Genomic DNA, 13,935 nt, shown 5'->3' with positions numbered 1-13,935 from the left:
GGTTTATGACCCCACCGAGAGCCCACCCTTTGGACTGCTGGAAGTTAAGGCAAAGAGCTACGTGGACTGTAGCTACTTGAAAATGCGTAACAACAAACTGAGATTGAAGCCAAGCCACTGCTATTTCTGGCAGGTGCAAGGTCAGCTCCTCATCACAGGGATGGAGTGGTGCGATTTTGTTATCTTTGCAGAGGAGGACATAATCATACAGCGAATCTACCGAGACTGTGGTGTGGCTGCAGCCATTAGGGAGAAGAGAGATTATTATTATTTTAATTATTACCTGATGGTAATAATGTGAGGGGAAATAGAACTCTGTGATGGACATATTGATAGTCTATGTTGGCTAGTTTAGCTGTTTACATGTGTGAAGCAACTGACATGTTAGCATGTACAATTCTGACACCATCCTTGTATGGTTTGTTCTGTGCAGTTTTACAGTAAATTCAGTGAATGAAAATTTCCAGAGAAGGACAACAGTAAAGACCAGTCAACTTTAATCCAGCCTTCGACTCTCCTTGGAATTCATCATGTTAGCTATCTGTCTATTTGTCATATAATGTTGAGAGTGAAAGCAAAATTATTCACCTGAACAGCCTACAGTCTGATCATTCTACCCAGCCAGGTCACCCAGATAATGTATAGTGTTAGCAGATTAAATCAACATTTTATTTCATGCAATACCAGTGGTGCAGTTAAAATATGTACATGTATAAATTGGACAGCTAACTACATGGCACTGTGAGGTCAAGTTGCCCATTCCTTCACCAATGGTCCATTTTGATAGTTGACAAGGAAGCAAGCCACACTGAAGAGCTCCTCAATGCTTCCACACACCGACAGTTGTATGCTGGTGTCGAACAGTTTGTTCTCTTTAAGGCGTCGAACGCAGCGTTCTTAAAAAAAGAAAGAAAAAAAAATCAAATTGCGTTTATATAACACCTCCTACAACCGAATTTAACTCAAGTACAAGACAAGACCTCCTCACCTACGTGCACGCGAAGATGTGCAATGGACTGAGTCTTAATGACATCCTCTCGACTCATCTTGGCATTCCTGGAGCAAAAAGCAGGCCGGTACACCTTAATAATAAAATTTTAAATTATATTTATGTCGCACACTTTAAATTACAGAGTAATTCTAAAGGTGCTGCACAGAGAAGGATAAGACAAACAACAATAGGTATACAATATACTACACATAACAACAAAGAGGCAACAAAGGCAGTGTGGAAGAGGTGAGCCTTTAGGCTAGATTTGAAAGCAGTAAGAGAGTCCAGTTCCCTGATCGATTCTGACCTTGCATGGAGCCACGTTCTCTATAAGAAACCCTTTATCCACCATGATGGCCATGTCTGGTGTGAGCAGATTGGTGATGCCAGACAGTTTGAAAATCTCTTTATCACTCCTGGATCCTGCATAGAGGCCAAAACCCCAAATCACATTTATCACTTGCATGATTGTAACTGGTAAACTGCAGAGTGAGTGTGCTACAAGAACAACCAGGAAATGTATAGTCTCAACTCCACACACTGACAAAAAAACAGAATATGAACAGAAGGTTGTGGAGCAAGGGGAGAGGGAGGGTGTGCCTAGGCTACCAATTGGGTTATACCTTGGGAGTGCAGAGATAATAGATCAACTTACCTGCATACAGGCCAGAGACAAATGTAACCGCACCATGGGGAGCCATGCCAATCATGGCCTTCAGGGTTGGGTGAGACTTGTACGATGAAAAGACCTCAATAATAATAATAATTATTATTATTTCATTCATAAAGTGCTTTCAATCAAAGTGCTTACTCAATCAAAAGCTTAATCAAAGTGCTTACCTCACTCTGAAGCAGAAGAGAGGATGGGGCCTGGATGCGTATTTCGGTACAGTCAAGTATTACTTGGGTATCCTGGTAACCAGCAAACTCTGGCGGAAGGTGTGCTCTCACAGCTTCACGTGGCATCCATAGACGCTGGCTTCCAAGCAGCTGGTACAGGAAGTGGGTCCACGTGGCTATAATCCTGCTAACTGTTGAGCGGTGAATGTCAAACCTGTGAGAGAAAATAGTACAATATCAAGCTTCTTCATGTATACAAACTGTTTATTCACCATTTATATGTAACTTCCTTTCCTACAGGCAAAACATTGTCCCTGTACAACAGCAGAGGGTTTTAAACTGATGAGAGAAAAAAGAAACACAATATGAATATGTTTAATATAATTATAAGAATTGAAATGACAAACCGTTCAGCTAGTTCCATTTGAGACTGGCCCGTTGACACGTACATGAGGAACAACAGCAGTTCATCAATGGGAGGAAGTTTCTGAGAAAACAAATGGTTTTAGGTCAAATGCATATTTATTATACAAATATGGAGGTTTTTCTTTCCAGACAAAGATTAGGAGATGAAGCTTTAAAGCCTTCCTTCTCTTTGTCTGAAAAGAAAAACCTCTATATTTGTTTAATTGAGTAGACGAAATGAACCTAATCGAGTCATATTTATTATACATTACATATTAGTGTTAGATATTGTTGTTATATTTATATATTAGTGTTGGGTGGGTGACAGCCAAAAGACAAACAACATGATAATTATTGTACATGTATCCACACTGTGTGATGCATACCGTTGTTGATAGAGAGAAATCAGAGCAGCTGGCAGAGGCAGATTCCACCAATTTCCAAAAGTCCATCAAGTGCTTATAGGAGGCAAACCTAAAAATTTGATAATGCTCCCGTTAAGGGTCCATTTTTAAAAAAATTTTTTTTTAACAAGCATCCCCACAGGAAGGATGTTTTCAAGTCATAGATTTGATATGGAAGCATATTGCATTCACTTGACAAAAAAAAAAATCTGTTTTATTGAGTTATTTTTTTCTGTTTTTCGTGGGTTTTTTGTTTTGTTTTTCGGGGTAATTTTTTTTCTGTTTTTCATGGTAATTTTTTTTCTGTTTTTTGTGGGGTTTTTTTTTTTCGGGGTAATTTTTTTTTTTTTGTTTAGTTTAATCCAGTTTTACTTTGTTTTGGGTTATGTGCCCAACTGATTCTGGAGAAACACTGCAATGTCCAGCAGATCTGAATGGGCTTTTCGTCTGAACAACCGCAAAGTCTTAAGGTGCCTGCGTAAAGTCGACAAACTAATGATAACACCATCTATATGACTTAATTATTAATGATTAAACTAAACAAGCGGGTCATGTTTGCTTCCATTATATCGAGCTCTCAAGAAAGGAATGAAAGCGTCTGTTGTTCTATTGCTCTCTTAACAAAGAAAAAAATACTCAGAAAAACAGAAAAAATCACCCCAAAAAACAAACAAAACAAAAAATACCACGAAAAACAGAAACAAAATTACTCCGAAAAACAGTTTTTTTAATTTGTCAAGAGAATGCAATAGGCTTCCGTACTTTGAAACATAGCAACACAACACATAAATGACAAGTTGATAGGAAATGAAGCATATTATTCCCCCGTCCAAATTACCGCATAAATAAGAGTGGCGACGAGTTCCTAACATTAATTATTTACCAAAGTAACTAGACAATCAAGATATATATTCGTACCCAAGCTAAGCTAACTTTATGCTTTTCAGAAAACTAACCTGGTGTAGAGGCGAATATGCTCGTCTGAGCCTGCATAGCGGTCTAGGCAACAACGCGTTCGCAGCTGTAGAGCCTCTGCTTTGTGCTGCAGCGGTCGGATCTCCTCATCCTTCTCTTCAAGCGCAGTGAACATCTCACCTCTCATCTCATCTGCCATCACTGCTGTTTTGGGAGTTGCACAGTAATCATGATCATAGGGTAACGTTACCATGTCCGAGTCGGAGTGTGAGTCTGTCTGGTCCAGTCTTGGTGTGGGGAGCGTGTCATTCCATTCAAAGAGAACAGGTATAGCTCCTTTCCTTAGGTATCTTTTCTTCCCCCCAGGTCCCACCTCAATATCTCCCGACAGAAAATGCTTGCCACAGACACGAGTGGCAGGCGTTGGAGAGAACTCGTAGCGTCTTATTTTGATCAGCCACTGTTTTCGCACCTCGGGATCTTTAGGAAACGTGTGGAAACTTATTTCCGAATTAAGACGAGAATCCCGGGTACACTTGGGAACACAACAATGTAAACTGGACATTTTCACGTGTTGAAAAGTTAATCTATGTTTTTTATTCTTAAAACAACTCATTGTTGGCTGCTAGCTAGTAGCTACCGTTGGACAGCGTAGCGTAAAGAGAAGCACCGGAAGTTGCGGCGCATACAAGCGGTGACGCGCCAGTTGACCGCCAGTTGACGTGCACGTGCACGGCCTGTGCAGGTCTTCTTCTTTTGATTTGATTGGCAGCTGGCAACCAACTTAAAGGTGCAATACCGCCACCTACCGGGCTGGAGTGTGGATCAGTAGATTAGTAAAATAAAATCAAATGCCTGTGCAGGTGTTTATCCATAGACAGTATATTACATAGAGTGGATGGCTGTTGGCAAGTCACCAGTTTGGAGAAGCAGGCTGGAACATGGAAGCTACACAATCAACTGTCTATGAGGGGGTCAGCCATTCTAGCGCTCTCTTCAATACCAGACTCCATTGAGAAAAACAGTAATTTAACATGGCTGAGGTCAGAAGCTGCTGGTCTACTGCTGCCTCGATTAATTTGTTTTTTTTGTGTCATTGTGTGACTTTGGCGTTTAAAAGGGGCTACTTCTGATTCACCAAAGTCACACAATAACACAAACAAACTAACTGATTGAAGCAACAATGGACCACGAGCTCTCATATTCAACAAGGCAAAATTACAGTTTTTCTCAATGGAGTCTGGTGTCTTTAACAAGAGCATAGATGGGGGACTTACAGCTTCAATGTTGGAATGAGCTGTCTGACGGGAAGATAAAGGGGTGAAAATACTCTCAATATAGCATACACTTAAACTGATATTGATTCTTTTAGGTGAGACATACAGTATTTTAGGGGGTTAAAAATGTTTTGTCACCGACCCCCATCCGCAGCAGTACATTGCATAGCTTCCATGTCGGACTCCAGTGTGCTTCTCCAAACTGAGGGTGTGTAAACTGTCCCTATAAGCGAAACTACCAGACTATATTTAAGGCTATAGCAGTGAAAAGCAATAAATCTTTACATTTGAAAACTTAGAAATATTTAAGCTTGATAAATGATTTAAATAATTATGTATTAATCTAAATTAAGGTTGCAAATGATGTTTATTTTCATCATCTGTAGATCATTCCCTCAATTAAATAATCGTTTGGTCTGTAATCAAAAGAATATCGGCAAAAGGCAAGGCAAAAATATCCATCACATATTCCTAGAGTTAAAATATACATGTTTTTTGTCCAACAAACCAAAACCCAGACATAAAAAGTTTACTATGATGTAAAACAGGGGAGAAACATTTGGTATTTTTGCTTTAAAAATGACTTGAATGAGTAATTAATTTGTCAGTTGTCTCATTAAGTGACCAATCATTTCAGCTGTGATCCAATAGTTGCCAAAAAATATTCTATGAATCAACTAACCGATAGATCAAAATTGTTTCGGCTCTAATGAGATAAAATAGAAATGAAAGTCCTCAGAATTCCAAGTTCACAAGAGGAACCACAGATTTATGTTCTTCATTATAAAGCAAATCCCAGTGAACTTCAGTCTGCAACACACAACGGAGTTTATAATTTGATAATGGCACAAGATATTTTTGCAAAATATATTTATGCATCAAGGACTAGAGCCAAAACTTCAGGAATACTGTGGATACTGGCCCAAATTCCCCCAGCACAACCCCACCCACCCAACATTTTGACAAGCTGCCAACCAAACTCAGTGAGATTTTCACTTAAATATTATTTATTAATCTAAAATTTTAATTATATATTCTCCAAATTGTGTCAGTACAATATGGTCTGGTGCCAGTTAATTCTACTGGGGAGTTCTACATTTAATTTCATTTAAATTAATGTAGTAGTTTGCCAAAAATTCAGTCTAAAAAAAGAGAGATTATGTCAGCTAGTAAACTCCTCCTCAGGTCAGTAATTCCCAGAGCCCAGAAGAAAACAAACAAACTCAACACATAAAACACAAACGATCGCAATTGCTTGAAGGTCATATTTTTATTTCATGAATAATAAATTTACTTACAGTTTGTATAAAAAATATAGCAAAAGCTAAAGGCAAACAGCTAGCAGGAGGACACCAATACTTTGTCAGTCCAGGGGGGTACAGAGAGAGTATCACTGAAAATGTCTCTCAACAACAAAAAAAGGGGGGTGGGGGGGGGTGGGGGGGAGCAAAATATGTTCAGTGAATGGAAACAGAAGAAACATTTACGCTTTGGCTACAACCCTACGTTCTGAGGGATGCGTACATATAAACAGATCTTCAGACTAATTTGATGTGTCAAGTGTCTTTCAGTTAATATATCGAATTGCATACAGTATTTGCCCTCTATCGATAAAAAACTATAGGAGATATTGGAAGCTCTTAAAGAATATCAGTTATGTTATATAGAGTGTAGATTAGTTTGCTACATGACAGTAAAAGGGGTTTTGGGAGGATCCATGTCTATTTTGAAGCACTGGGGATCAGAAGCTGTGTGTGTTTGACATGTGACTGAGAAAACGAAAAGCAGGGAGTGACCCGAGCTCTCACAGTGTTACTGAAGGCATTGTTTGTGAAAAAATAACGTGTTTGCAAATGAGCGACAGTTACACCACTCAATGTCACTGTAAAATGAAGGCATCCCCTCGTAGTGCACAACGGCAGCTGTCATTCTCTGTAAAACCCCAAACAAAATGTCTCTTTTTTAGAAAGACATACAGTACGTTACGTTTGCGTCACACGTGTTTGCGCGAGCATCAGCTTCTACCCAATTTGACGTAACCCAAACAGACTGTTCTCTAAGCATTCTGCATCTCCTTGCCAATCTTGTAGCTGAGGATCTTGTTCCAGTCGATCTTGGTGCGGGTGACCGGGAGCTGTCTGCGTAAGGCTTTGAACGTGGTGTCCGACATGGTCTGATAGTTCTCACTGATGGCCACCTGGAAAGGATAAGTGCGTCGGTCATTTGGCCTTTTAGCGAGATACAAGATGCACCATGATGTCGTCTGTCAGGGCCAGTTAATTGGAAATATTCAGATGGAAAGCTGAACGTGTGAGCTGTGGAAGATCTTTACTTGTATTGTACATACTGAGATGATTTAAGTGTGTCAAATTGAAATGAAATGGCTTAATATTCTGGTATACAGTGGATCAAAAATTGGAATAGCTGTTCAGTTTTGATGTTGTAGTTTGCTAACTTTGTCTCAAAAGCCCAGAAAAGAAGGACATAATTTAATTATCATTCATTGTGATTTCTCTATGTTTACACGGGACATTTTATTGTCAACATGTAGTTCTGAAAATCTGATTGTGACATGTTTGTACTTTTTGTGGGATTGTTTAAAGAGTATTGTTCTGGATCTGGCTCTACTGAATTTGTCCTGACGCTTGGAACAATCATGACGGGGGCAACTCTCGTTATTCGTAACTCACACATACCTGGTATTCATTCTCTGCATCCTCAATAATCTTCACCAGCTCCTTTGCAGTCTGGCTCTCATTCTGAAAAAACATACATTTGTAGGTTAATTAAACTAATTAACACACATCAACATAAATCAAATATGACAGTCCATTTAATTATTTTCTACTTGCTTCTCAATTATCAGTGGCACTTATGCCTTCTGTTCACTAGAAGACTTTGAAATGACCTCAGTAAGACTTTTCAAAGACTAAAGTGGTAAATGGCGCTGCACTTGTATAGCACCTTTCTAGTTTTCCGACTAGTTTGCCATCTGCTACTCAGCTCAAACACACTCACACACCGATGGACCAGTCATCAGGAGCAATCTGGGGTTCAGTATCTTCCCCAAGGATACTTTGACATCCAGACTGGGGGATCAAACCCCTGATCTTCCAATTAATGGACGACCCGCTCAACCTCCTGAGCCACAGTCGCCCCAGTCTGACATCTACAGACAGTCATGCACTGTAAGATTATGCAGGGTCACAACTTGCAAGACCAAAACTAGATTCCTTGTGTTTATTTCCCATCCTGCTCATGATGGGAAACATTAAGCCAAAGTCCCTTTAAGAAATAAGACATATTAAGAATTCCTTACATTTCCACAGAAGTACATGACTCAAGGAACACAATATAAAAGGCGTCATATGTTGACACTATTCTTGTCAATTCCGCATCATCATAATCCATAAAGACAAACTGTGTTTGTGTACAAACTTGAAAATAATGATTTCTCACTAAATTAAGTGCTGGTTGGTGGATCAGACACACCCTATAACTCCACCAGTTTCTCCTCCTTTCCCACAGGACAAGAGAACCAAGACTTTCACTGTTTACTGTCTAACTGGTTTGCTGCTTCTTGTTTGGTGCTGGAGAGAGCACAGCTATTGGTTGTTGACAGTGTTTACATCACTGAACTACAGTATTTGCACGAGCCAAGACTTAAAACTTAAGATAATATTGACCATGTTTGAAAAGTCAAGACAAGAAAAAGACTGACGGATTGAGTTATATGACCACCTTACACCAAATAATCGAGATCACACGAGGGTGCACCACCTGAGGTAAAACTCGTGATTTTATTCTGACACTGGAAATTTGTCTGTGACAAATAAATCACTTAAAAAGTTGTTTGTTGTGAGGTCGGCATCAGCTTAAAGTGCAAACACAGACCATGGTTTAACAAGAATCTTAAGCTTTCCTATAAAACACTCCACAGTTTAAAACAGAAAAACTATTACTAAGTTAAAATACTTACAGACACAGTCAGGGCCTCCTGTATATCTTTATGGCTGACCAGCTGCACATTTCCGTCCTCATAATAATGCACCTGGAAATGACAACAAAGAAGATGCAAACAACCGTGAAACAAAACTAACTTCACAGTTGAGTTCATACTACAACCGTTAATGACTCAACATACCTGTATTTTCAAGACTCCAGCCACTTGTGTTGTGGGTTGCGAGATACTGAACTTCCATTCAGACCGGCAGCGACCGTTCCTGGAAACAAAAAATGTTGAGGAAATTACTTGAAAATTGATCCCAAACACATCTAACATAATAACACATCATTGCCTCTGAACCACACCAATATAACTAAGTGAATTTAAATTGCAAGTTTAAAATGAGATCATTGTCCTTCCATTGTCAGCTTACCAGAAGTTTTTAGGCTCAAACTGATGACCCTCGATACAAGCGATAATAGTCTGCTGGCCATCGATTGTTTTCCCATAAACCTGGAGCAGATGAAACAGGATGAGTCGGAGATTCAGGGTTTCATGCACAATCATTTATTTGTGGAGGCCCATGATGATATAAACATCTGCCGCCATGTTTTGTTTTGTATTTCTGGAGCTGGGCATTCATTAAGAGCACTTTTGAATTACATATTCCGATAGCTTATTAACTGCAACACATTCGCAGAGCGCCCTGTGGGCACAGACGGAGCAGCAGAACGTCAGGCGCAGTTTAAGTGAAACACAGTTTATGGTGCCTCTGCAGCAGCTGCTCCTCTCATCCATCGATCTGATCTATTTAACAATGATCCACCCCATGACTTTAAACTCAACAAACTGCTGCTGAGGAAAAAGATAAACTCATAAGGAGTTCCGCATGTGCTGCGTTCACAGACCCCCCAAAACATTTGAATTTAGAGAGGGAACGAGACTGACACACAAGCAAATAAAGGGGAAAAAAAAGACCCAGAATGTTAGCGACCCCAATTTGTGGACATTTCTGACCTCTATTCTTCCTCTTTGATTTAGCTGCTAACTGCTCTTAGCTACTATTTAATCTCCCACAGTGGGTCGCACACATAACACATCATCAAAATTTCACACCCGTGCCGCCCACCATCTTGTCCTTCCGGCTGTCCTGTTTATACAGACATTGTTTCAGCGCTGTTACTACCTCCACTCCTGGCTCAGAGGCAAGACATCTCTGTCCCCCCATTCTGCAGTCGCACCTTTCATACAGCACTGCGAGGTGGCATAATAGCACGATATTCCCACCTTCAACAGGCAGTGTAAAAGGAGCTATAGATTCTAACTGTGTGGGAAACACTAGTTGATTTATTGTGAGCAGTGCTGAATGTGACAGCTGATGGCGGTGCAGACTGAGAGAGCAATCTTACAGTGCAAACTCCACTGGGGTAGTGCTCCTTGACGTAGGCCCTCAGGGCAGTATCACAGGCGTCTCTCCATGACCTGAGGGCAGCCTCGCCCTCGTGAGGCTGGGGGTCGCTGGCTTCCTTTCTCAGGTGGTCAAACTTGAAGGAGATCTTGTTGTGGGGGTCAAAGAAGCGGCCATTGCCCAGGTCTCCATGCTCCGTTATCAGGACCTACAGGGGAAACAGACAGAGAAACTAGTTGTTAATAAAACTGTTAACTAAGGCAATGTTTTAAGAATAATGATGATATCTTTGTGGGTTTAATGGGGAAAGCAAAAGATTTGTTTTACTTACCTGGTCGTCGTATCCATCAATTTTGGCAAGGGTGAACTGATCCATGTTGTACTGGGCAAAGGCACTGTAACAGCAAAAAAGAATACAACCACAAGTTGTATTTACATCCACTATATCATTATTTTAATACAATAAAAAAAAAAAGAATGACACTCACTGAGCCGCGCCCTCTCTGAGAAGACTATCATTGTTGAGCAGTACTCGCACATCTGAAAAGAAAAATTAACACAGGAAAAGCATTAACACATTGTTTTCACACACATCTAAATGAAGGCAGTCCTTCAGATGACAATCAAAATTAGGCTCACCATTGAAGACTTCATTGAACTCTCCTGGAGGAGCGTGCAGCACAAAATTAGCTGAAATACGGACCTGGGAATAAATAAAACATCTTGTCATAAAAATTGAAAATAAAAAAAAGGCATCACATCACTGCAGTGTGTAAATCCAGGGTTTAGTTCCCTTCTTGGCAAAAGACACTGCGGTAGAGCAGTCTCCTTAATCACTTGCCAAATCTGCTGCATGTTTTTGGAAAGCCAAGCCAATCTACTCTTCTCCCTCAGATATAGCAGGTGGTGTCTATGAGAAACAAAAACCTGCAAGTAGCCACTAGAGTGAAGCAGAGAGCAGTCTGCTAACTTTCTTGGCTGCAGGCTCATTAGCTATATTTTGGCCACTCCTTAGATGGCAAGCAGGGTATGTCACCCAAGGGCTTTTCTTAGCAGCCAGTATGCAAGTGTAAGCATGTGGTGTCAAAGCCTAGGGGGTGAAGAAGTTGTGGCAGGTACTTGTGCTCTCATATTCAGAAAGGACTGTAATAGGTATTGGAGAGTTAAACATAGTTGGGCAGCACATAGAAAGGTGGAAGCAAAGTTTACTGTCAAAAGAGAAGTTGAAATAACCCCCTATTCTTTTTATAACACTCATTTGTGACCTTCACAGCTTTAATCAGTCCTACGTCCTCCTGTCACCGCCACATTATAGTGTGGCTGTGCCAGCGATGCCGTCTGTCAGGCAGACAGGGTTATTTAGCCTCCAGGCTGCAGCTGGCACTGACCTACAAATGGGCTGTCCAGCTGAAAGGGCAGAGGGGCATAACAATGAGTAACCTAGATTAACTTTGCTCTCAAATAGTCACTCCATTCAGAGCCCAGAGAGCACTCCCAGGCTCAGACTACTGTGCAGCTTATGTCTGATACCTACACTATCACAGTTAGATGTCTCATAAAGGTTATAATGGGGAATTCAAACCTTCCATTGCACTAATTTCTTTTTAAATGTATTTCAAAGGTTCGCTGTAGTGCTGCTGGGAGCTGAGAGCTCCTATCACACCATCAGCTTTAGGAATGCAAAGCATTATTTTACAACATGTAGCAGCATGAAGCACACCAGTCACTGCAAGCTTCAGTAACACTGCAGGAAGACGGCATCTGCTTCATGAATACACTGCTTAAAAAGTTACATTCATAGCAGCTAAATACAAAACACATGCAAACTCAGCTAACATGAGTGACTAACTTCAGCTTCTGGTGCTGAACTGATATTATCAAGACACATATTAGCAGCTATATTCGGTGATAGTAACTGGGTGTGGATGGTATTGTGCTGCCGATGCACTGTCATTATCCTTACTGTAAATGCAGGAAGTAGCTCGACTTCCTTCCATTTAGCATTAGCTTCACATTTCACATTAATTCAAACACACGCCATGTTAAACATCAAACTCAGCCGTGTGTACGTGTCATTGTTAATCACAGAGTAGTAAAAGTTAGCTAACTTACACCACGTATTCGAGCACAGGAACAACATGCAAGCTACAACTCTGAGCTGTCAAATACAACACTGCCTGGGTTAAGCTAGCTCCACCAGCAGACACCCAACACGGCCCGTTTGGCAACTCATGCGACATATTGAGTGTTTTATAAAGCACGGTTGTTATTCAAGACGAAGGTTAAAGGTAACAGAATAATGACAGTATGAATTTATAAAGTATTACCTTCTCCTCATCGCTCAGCTCCTCGAAATCTGCCATCTTGGCTCAATGAAGTGTTAACAAAGCGGCGGTCGCAGAGTTGCCAGGTATGTGTGTGACTCCTCCCAAAACAACCGCAGGGCCGACCAGGAAAACTGTCCTGCGGTGGAGGAGCTCACTGTCTTATGTTTTCCTGAATACAAGACGTACATTTAATGAAATAGAAACGATTCAGAAAAATAAATGTCTGAATTCCGAACGACGAAATTAGTAGTCTCAACATTATCACCGTATTTATAAGTAATTAAGTCCGGGATATTTTTTAAAAGACATCTGTTAAATATTAACACAAAATATATTTTTAAATAAAACAATAATGTATAAATATTCACACAATTTCTATTACTTTTACATACAAGCTGAAGTAGATGTCCAAACCTGGCAACCCTGACGCGTTCAAGTCTTTTGGGAGGGCTTGTACAGACCGTACAGACGTTAAGGATGTTTATGTTTACAGCTTGAAAAGTTTACATGGTTGGACATTTCAAGACAGTTGTAGATAAACATTGCAATTGGTCGTGTGATGTTAAAAATTACTGCGCATTAATAATATAAAGCATTTCATTAATTACATTTGGGTTTAATTGCCCGGAAAAGGATTTCCATCTGTCCGGAGATCGAAAGAATCCACATTTGTTTGGTTTTGCTTGGTATGTGTTCATATACTGATGTGAACTTTTAGAAATAATCGATTCTCGTGGTCTTAATTCTGACCTGGACGTTGACATGAACGCTATTTACACAATGAAACTCCTAATTACGACAACTCCGAATTAACTTGAACGCAGCATCAGCCCAGAGTATGGAGCCATGGAGAAGTTGCACCTCACGTGATACTTTCATTTGAAGCATAGTGGCAGCATGAAGGCGTGTTTGGCTTTTTAATTCGCATTTAATAATATAATTTTAATGAATTAACACAGTCATATTACAGGTCTGAATTAAGAGAAAGAAACAAGACAAGAAAAGAAAGAAAGACCAAGGGTATAGGAGTAAATAATGAATATGAATCACAATAACGCTTAGACATCCCTTAAATGTTATAGTTTACATGGAAATCTTAGATCATTGCATGAGTGACAGGTGAATAGTCCAGTGGGCTCACTCATCTTTAAATTAGGGTCATTCACTGTAGATCACTGGGCAACACACATACATTTATAAGGCTCATTCTAGCTTTTATCTTGGCAGTGAGTTTATTTGGGAACTTAGTCTGTTATTATTATTTAGATGGTAGGAAAACCTGCTAAGGATCCTTGCAAATATTGTGTTTCCAAATTGAATTGACCCCATACATACACTTCAATCGTATTTATTAAAATCTTTGCAAAATAAAGACATGATAAACACAAATTACAGAAAGGGAAACAACATTTTATTGAGAAC

At 40.0% G+C, this 13,935-nt stretch overlaps 2 protein-coding genes across 3 annotated transcripts; both read right to left on the bottom strand.

The window, feature by feature from the left end:
- Window positions 1–747: 747 nt before the first annotated feature.
- LOC126385392 (uncharacterized) lies at window positions 748–4,211 on the bottom strand. Of its 2 annotated transcripts, none has more exons than XM_050037033.1 (8): window positions 3,597–4,211; window positions 2,623–2,710; window positions 2,239–2,318; window positions 1,832–2,045; window positions 1,647–1,740; window positions 1,299–1,414; window positions 989–1,082; window positions 748–896 (listed from the first exon to the last, which is right to left on the bottom strand). In XM_050037033.1, exons 1-8 carry the CDS (start codon window positions 4,169–4,171, stop codon window positions 748–750), a joined length of 1,410 nt encoding a protein of 469 aa, XP_049892990.1. In that variant the 5' UTR covers window positions 4,172–4,211. The 2 variants fall into 2 exon arrangements, with proteins under 2 accessions (XP_049892990.1, XP_049892991.1); XM_050037034.1 differs by having other exon boundaries at window positions 758–896; window positions 989–1,056.
- Window positions 4,212–6,083: 1,872 nt separating this feature from the next.
- Window positions 6,084–12,602, bottom strand: LOC126386389 (F-actin-capping protein subunit alpha-2-like). Its single transcript, XM_050038693.1, has 10 exons — window positions 12,514–12,602; window positions 10,826–10,889; window positions 10,675–10,726; window positions 10,518–10,581; window positions 10,188–10,394; window positions 9,212–9,291; window positions 8,977–9,055; window positions 8,812–8,883; window positions 7,529–7,591; window positions 6,084–7,029 (listed from the first exon to the last, which is right to left on the bottom strand). The coding sequence occupies exons 1-10, from the start codon at window positions 12,547–12,549 to the stop codon at window positions 6,889–6,891; spliced, it is 858 nt and encodes a 285-aa protein (XP_049894650.1). The 5' UTR covers window positions 12,550–12,602; the 3' UTR covers window positions 6,084–6,888.
- Window positions 12,603–13,935: the final 1,333 nt, after the last annotated feature.

This window comes from Epinephelus moara, chromosome 24 (assembly GCF_006386435.1).
Source record: "Epinephelus moara isolate mb chromosome 24, YSFRI_EMoa_1.0, whole genome shotgun sequence".
NCBI classification, from domain to species: domain Eukaryota; kingdom Metazoa; phylum Chordata; class Actinopteri; order Perciformes; family Serranidae; genus Epinephelus; species Epinephelus moara.
Note: the sequence above shows the minus strand (reverse complement) of the source record. Positions and strands in the feature narration are given on the sequence as shown.

Excerpts from the sequence above, each read along its gene's own strand:
- LOC126386389 (XM_050038693.1), bottom strand. The coding sequence starts at position 12,549 with ATGGCAGATTTCGAGGAGCTGAGCGATGAGGAGAAG. Across the intron at positions 9,056-9,211 it reads TTTGAGCCTAAAAACTTCTG|GAACGGTCGCTGCCGGTCTG; the intron begins GTAAGCTGACAA and ends TTTTGTTTCCAG. Across the intron at positions 7,592-8,811 it reads AGGAGGCCCTGACTGTGTCT|AATGAGAGCCAGACTGCAAA; the intron begins GTAAGTATTTTA and ends ATGTTTTTTCAG.
- LOC126385392 (XM_050037033.1), bottom strand. The coding sequence starts at position 4,171 with ATGAGTTGTTTTAAGAATAAAAAACATAGATTAACTTTTCAACACGTG. Across the intron at positions 2,711-3,596 it reads CATATTCGCCTCTACACCAG|GTTTGCCTCCTATAAGCACT; the intron begins GTTAGTTTTCTG and ends TCAAATTTTTAG. Across the intron at positions 2,046-2,238 it reads CAAATGGAACTAGCTGAACG|GTTTGACATTCACCGCTCAA; the intron begins GTTTGTCATTTC and ends TTTCTCTCACAG.